General features: G+C 47.8%; 1 protein-coding gene across 1 annotated transcript in view; it reads right to left on the reverse strand.

Moving 5' to 3' along the window:
- Positions 1-4,209, reverse strand: part of LOC117395435 (ephrin-A3) — a 7,512-nt gene extending 3,303 nt beyond the window's left edge. The window contains exons 1-4 of the mRNA XM_059019623.1: positions 3,502-4,209; positions 2,934-2,999; positions 2,391-2,474; positions 1-565 (exon numbers count right to left, since the gene is read on the reverse strand). The exon at positions 1-565 is cut by the window's left edge and continues 3,303 nt beyond it. Of these exons, the coding sequence (XP_058875606.1) occupies positions 447-565; positions 2,391-2,474; positions 2,934-2,999; positions 3,502-3,697 (465 nt within the window). The 5' untranslated portion in view covers positions 3,698-4,209 and the 3' untranslated portion in view covers positions 1-446. The remainder of the gene's footprint in view (positions 566-2,390; positions 2,475-2,933; positions 3,000-3,501) is intronic.
- Positions 4,210-6,407: the final 2,198 nt, after the last annotated feature.

Consider the following 6,407-nt stretch of genomic DNA (forward strand, 5'->3'; position numbering starts at 1 on the left):
CATTAAGAGACACCGAGAAAGACTCTGAGTCGAAACGTCATTCGTCGAGTTTCTTTTGAGATCATTGTTCTTTCCAAAAGTTCCGGCGCTTTTGGTGGCTGCAGTATCCCGTTTTCATTTGTATTCCACGGAAAGCGCTGTCCTTTTTGTCTTGAGTAACATTTCAGTGCTGGAAGTCTGTCCTGGGATGATTAGATTTTTGGGGGTTTTCTTTGTGTGTGTGTGTGTGTGTGTGTGTGTGTGTGTGTGTGTGTGTGTGTGTGTGTGCGTCGGTATGTCTGTCAGTATGTTTGTATGTCTGTGTGTGTGTGTTTCAGTATGTTTGTATGTCTGTGTGTGTGTGTGTGTGTTTCAGTATGTTTGTATGTCTGTGTGTTTCGTAGCTATTCCTTCGCAGCGAGGCCCCTCCCGTGTGCTTGGCGTGTGCTTGGCATGTGGCAGCCCCGCTAGGACACGGAGAGAGCGAACAGGAACAGCATGGACACTGTGGCACAGAGATGCTCCCGGGACGGGCTGCTCCCACTGATACTTTTCTCCAGTTTGGGAATCTCTGAGTTGAAATCATCTGGGGAGAACGAGAAGGAGATTATATATATATAACAGTTTTTTTGAATGTAAAGTGCCCAATTATTTTACCCCTGATTTTCTCCCCAATTTAGAATGTCCAATTATTTTTTCCCCCTCACCACTCAGGAGATCTGAAGGGTTACTGGGAGACAGGAGAGAACACAACACAGTGTAGTAAAGCACAGAGAAGATAATGAACCAGCCCCCTTCTCAAAGTTTACTGCTGTGGTATCCCCCTGGTAAAAGCACAGCACAGTGTAGTAAAGCACAGAGAAGATAATGAACCAGCCCCCTTCTCAAAGTTTACTGCTGTGGTATCCCCCTGGTAAAAGCACAGCACAGTGTAGTGAAGCACAGAGAAGATAATGAACCAGCCCCCTTCTCAAAGTTTACTGCTGTGGTATCCCCCTGGTAAAAGCACAGCACAGTGTAGTAAAGCACAGAGAAGATAATGAACCAGCCCCCTTCTCAAAGTTTACTGCTGTGGTATCCCCCTGGTAAAAGCACAGCACAGTGTAGTAAAGCACAGAGAAGATAATGAACCAGCCCCCTTCTCAAAGTTTACTGCTGTGGTATCCCCCTGGTAAAAGCACAGCACAGTGTAGTAAAGCACAGAGAAGATAATGAAAGTTTACTTCAGTCATTTTGCTTCTGTTAACTTTGATCAGGGACACGAGGAAGGAGGAAGGAGGCAATATGAAAAGAAAGAAAACAACGAGAAGAGCGAAAGAATAGAAAACAAATGAAGGGGAAGAGAAACGGGAGGAACGAAGCAGAGAGAGGCACGAAAGCATGCAAGGAAAAAACAAACGAACGAAAAAATGTGGAGGGTGAAGGAATGCGAGTCATGTGAAGGAGTAGCTGGATTCTGTCAGCGTGCCGGACTGATAACGAAGGGTCCGTCCGTCAAACACGAGAGAACAAGGAACCAGCCAATCACCAGCCAGGATCTGTCAACATTCCAGAACACCTTATCTTGTGTGCAGTGATGTCATCTCAAGCACGAAATGTACAGCACAGCTACAAAAATAATGACACTTTCTTATGTTATAGGCACTGCGTTCTGTATTACACTGAGGGGCGATGGTAGCACAAGTACAGGGCAGCTTCAATGGGACGAGGCTGCCATTGGTAGAATGGGAACTAGAATATTTTATTTGTCTGTTTCCCCGGTGAGGCGTTGTGAGAGCTGGTTTAAAATGTTTGAATTGATCGATTCATTTTTCGTTGTTGCTTTGACTTCTCCAGTCAGCTGTGAAGAGGGGCAGCGGGTTAATCAGCATTCCTGACTGTGTGTGGGGGGGTTCCAGTCTTACACAAGAGCCTGTGTGTGTGTGTGAATGTGTGTGTGTGTGCGTGCGTGTGTGTGTGTGCGCGTGTGTGTGTGTGTGTGAATGTGTGTGTGTGCGTGCGTGCGTGTGTGTGTCTGCGGGCTGCGTGTCTCTGTTTTTATTATGACTTAGTTCCATGATTGATGAAGTGTAATGCTCCGCTCTCTCACCTCACATCCCTCCCTCTCCTTCCCCTTCCCCCTCCCCTCTCCACTCTCCCCCTCCCCCCTCCCTCCCCTCTCCCTTCCCTCCCTTCTCCTCTGCCCCTCCTCTCCCCCTCTCCCCATGCACCCTTCCCCCTCCCCTCTCCACTCTCCCACTCCCCTCTCCTCTCCCCCTCCCACCTCCTCTCCCCTCTCCATCTCCCTCTCCCAATCCCCTCTCCCCTCCCATCCACCCTCCCCTCCCCCCTCCCCCTCCCCTATCTCCTCCCCCCATCCACCCTCCCCCCATCCACCCTCCCTCCCCCCCTCTCCCTCCCCCTCCTCTCACTAATGTCCTCGATCTTGATGTCGTCGGGTGTGAGAGTGAAGCTCAGCCGGGTTGGGTGCAGTTTGTCGTCTTCCAGCTGTGAGGCTGCAGCGAGAGAGAGAGAGAGACTGTCAGTCCTGTTAGGAGAGGGACAGCAGACAGCAGAACTAGCCACTCAGTGTGGAGCTGCTCAGAGACGCCCCATAGACACTGCGCTGGGACCAGTCCCAGCTGCTTCTGTGTGACTATGAGGGGGAACGGAGGGGGAGGGAGGAGGAGTCTCTTCATATCTTTTTAGCACACACAGCTTGTTACTGCAGATTGGAATGGGGCAGTATGGCTACAGGTTAGTGCTGTACAGTGTAGCGATAGTTTAACACAGCATATCAGCGATGGAAATAACACTCCCATTGCATAGCGGTGTGATCCAGTCCTGGTTTTACTTTGATAATCAGACACACCTGAGCTTGTTGCCTAGAAAGACTGGGGGGTGATCAAGCTGGTAGTAAAACCTGGACTGGGTGCCGCTGCTGTGCAATGGGAGTCTTGCCGCGTGGTACTCACTGGTGGAGCAGCAGACGTACACCTTCATCCTGAGGCAGGTGCGGCCGTGGTGATGCGTGGGCGTGGCTACGGGAGGAACAGAGACCACGGTTACACCAGCGGCGCATTGTAAACCACGCAGCTCCAAGCAGCCAATCACAGGGCGATACAACATCTCTGTACATCTATATAAGTTAATGCATATCGTGTCTGTAAACTACACTCACAGGTCTACTTGATGCACTGTCAGTACTCCCAGAGGCAGTCACGGATACTCACAGATGTAATAGAGGCAGTCACGGATACTCACAGATGTAATACAGGCAGTCACGGATACTCACAGATGTAATACAGGCAGTCACGGATACTCACAGATGTAATACAGGCAGTCACGGATACTCACAGATGTAATACAGGCAGTCACGGATACTCACAGATGGAATAGAGGCAGTCACGGATACTCACAGATGTAATACAGGCAGTCACGGATACTCACAGATGTAATACAGGCAGTCACGGATACTCACAGATGTAATACAGGCAGTCACGGATACTCACAGATGTAATAGAGGCAGTCACGGATACTCACAGATGTAATAGTACTCGTGGCCCACGTGGAACTCATAACCCAGGGAGAAGGCGCTGTAGCGCTGGAACTTCTCCGAGAACTTGATGGGGGCGTGGGGGGCGTGGGGCCGGTTGCACTCCCAGCGCTTGAAGCCCTGGGCCGGGTCGCAGCTCCGGTAGCCCTCGCGGTTCACCATGTACAGGACGTACTGCTCCATGCGCTGAGGAGGCGTAGAGGAATTGTAATGCGGGCAGTAGATATCCAGATAGTCGTTGACATTGACCTTCACAGTGTAGCCCGCCTGTCTGAGACTGGGAGACACAGAGACACAGAGACACACTTTGTAAATGCTGAGGCAACAGAGAGAACTACCCTCGGGAAGCAAGCGAAGTGTCACAACATGAATAAAAAATACAAAGGTGTTTATTACTTCTGTGATGACGCACGAGAATCACGACATGAATATGCAAGAGAAAAGCAACAGGCAATTTAATAAACTATAATAATAAACTAACAAGCTCCCTTACGCACAGTGAAACTGCAGCAGCGGCTCTAGGATTAATTATGGCTACGAGAATCGATTTTAACACGATGCTTATCAACACAGAACCGCCCTGCACACCTTAAAGAAAATTCAGCAGCAGCTCCGAGATTGAATGAACCATTTGAATTTGAGTTTTCGTGATGATGAGCGATCTGTGTCAGTCTGGGATCGGTTAGCAAGGTGACAAAAAGGTCTCTTTTCAGAGACGTTTCCTGTTCCTTAAAAAGTAAGTATTGGGGTTCCGCTAAAAATACTGCGTGACGCGTCCCCCAGGTGTTGCTACAACTAAATAACGCACCTGCCATCTTTCTTTTCATTGTTAACATCCTGACAGCTTTTTACACTTATGACTTTAAAGTCTGCTTCAAAGCTCTTTTTGAAATGTCCGCTCTGGTGCACTGGGGTTTGAGATCCTCTAAATCACTGCATAACAGCAAGTGCCCTGGCTTTCCTGTTCCATACCACACAGCTTGAATCTGAATGAGACTGGGGGTCCGATATACCCATTCGGACCCACGTTTGACATTTTTAGTAAATTTAAAACAGTTTCCCCGAACTCTGTGGAGTTTGAGAAGTTGCCATAACTTTGAAAGAAAAACACACGTGCTTTATAAAATAGATACATAGGTAGGAAACTTAACAACATGGTAGAATTATACACACAGCGACTGAAAGTGGAGGGGGGGGGGGGGGGTAGTATAGAGTGAGGCTTGCAAATGCTTTGTAGATAACCAGGTAGTCAAGCAGACCAGCGTTTGGGGCTCTAGTGCCTTCATCAGCGTTATTGAAACTAAACTGAGTCAAGCAGACCAGCGTTTGGGCTCCAGTGCCTTCATCACCGTTATTGAAACTAAACTGAGTCATGCAGACCAGCGTTTGGGCTCTAGTGCCTTCATCAGCGTTATTGAAACTAAACTGAGTCAAGCAGACCAGCGTTTGGGCTCTAGTGCCTTCACCAGTGTTACTGAAACTAAACTGAGTCAAGCAGACCAGCGTTTGGGCTCCAGTGCCTTCATCAGTGTTACTGAAACTAAACTGAGTCAAGCAGACCAGCGTTTGGGCTCTAGTGCCTTCACCAGTGTTATTGAAAGTATAAGAAACCAAGTGAAGCAGAGAAACGTTTTAGCAATTGAAATCAAAGGAAGAGAGACCCCCCCCCCCCACACACACATAGCAGGCATGCAACGCGCACCTCATGTCCACTAGATGGCAATGTTGTGTATATAATGGTTGGGGTGCCTCTTAAAAAAGCGCAGTGACATTCCCCCCCCCCCCCCCCCCCCCAACACAGTGAGTGAGTGAGTGAGAGAGAGAGAAAGAGAGAGAGAGAGATTGCAATGACCCTCAGATTCCAGAACTGTTGAACACTCAATACTGCTGAATTTAGAAATACCAAAAGACACTTCATAAATTCAATGCCAAACATTCACCACAGGACTGCCCCCCTCCCCCATGCTTTTCCCATTCTTCCACTCTGCATTTACCACAGTTTACCATGTTTATTAATATGCAGTATAGTGTAGTATATGCAGTATGGTGCAGTATAGTGTAGTATTTGCAGTATAGTGTAGTATTTGCAGTATAGTGTGAGCGACAGGGAGAGATGGGAGGCATGTGTTTTTATTAATGAGCTGCATTCAGAGAAACCGAAGATTTTCCCCGCTGTCTGATCTCGGACCATTTTTTCCTGTGATGTTTCCCCCGCGCCGCTGAGATGAAAGAGACAGGAGAGGGAGGGGGGATATGACTATATATAAACACAGTCAGGGAGAGAGAGAGAGAGAGAGAAATAAGGGACACACACCTTCCGAAATTCTCGAGTCGGTTGACCCAGTTTCCACACCTGCCTGGCCCTGAGAAGCTGCGGATCCTGCTGGGAGAGGAGGCTCTGACAGCAGAGCGAGCAGCCCAGGACGTGTGTGCCTGTCCCAGCCTGAGGGACAGTGTGAGACACTCAATAGAAATGCACTGTTTTGTGTTCATGCAAACCTGTCATTTTTGTACACTGCAGTTTACCTCCTTTGAAACCTCCCTCTCCCTCCCTCTCTCCTCTCTCTCTCTCTCTCTCTCTCTCTCTATATATATATATATATATATATATAAAGGGAATGTAGATACACACACAAGTGAATAATTGATTAAAACCAATCAATGAAATCAATACGTTTCTCTGAGATACGAATGTACCAGCTTTACATCATTTTTTTTTTCTCATTTAGTTGATCATTAATGAACATTTCTGTACTGTGGGTGTTGTCGAGTGATTGAAGACGAGACATTTTGCGTTTGAATTGAAAGCGATGGTCTCGAGGAGTCGAATGGGTCAAAGTTCAAGTATATTTTCCTCTAGAGGAATTATCACTTTTATGACTAAAAAAAAAAA

The sequence above is a fragment of the Acipenser ruthenus genome, unplaced genomic scaffold, assembly GCF_902713425.1.
Source record: "Acipenser ruthenus unplaced genomic scaffold, fAciRut3.2 maternal haplotype, whole genome shotgun sequence".
Classification (NCBI taxonomy): Eukaryota; Metazoa; Chordata; class Actinopteri; order Acipenseriformes; family Acipenseridae; genus Acipenser; species Acipenser ruthenus.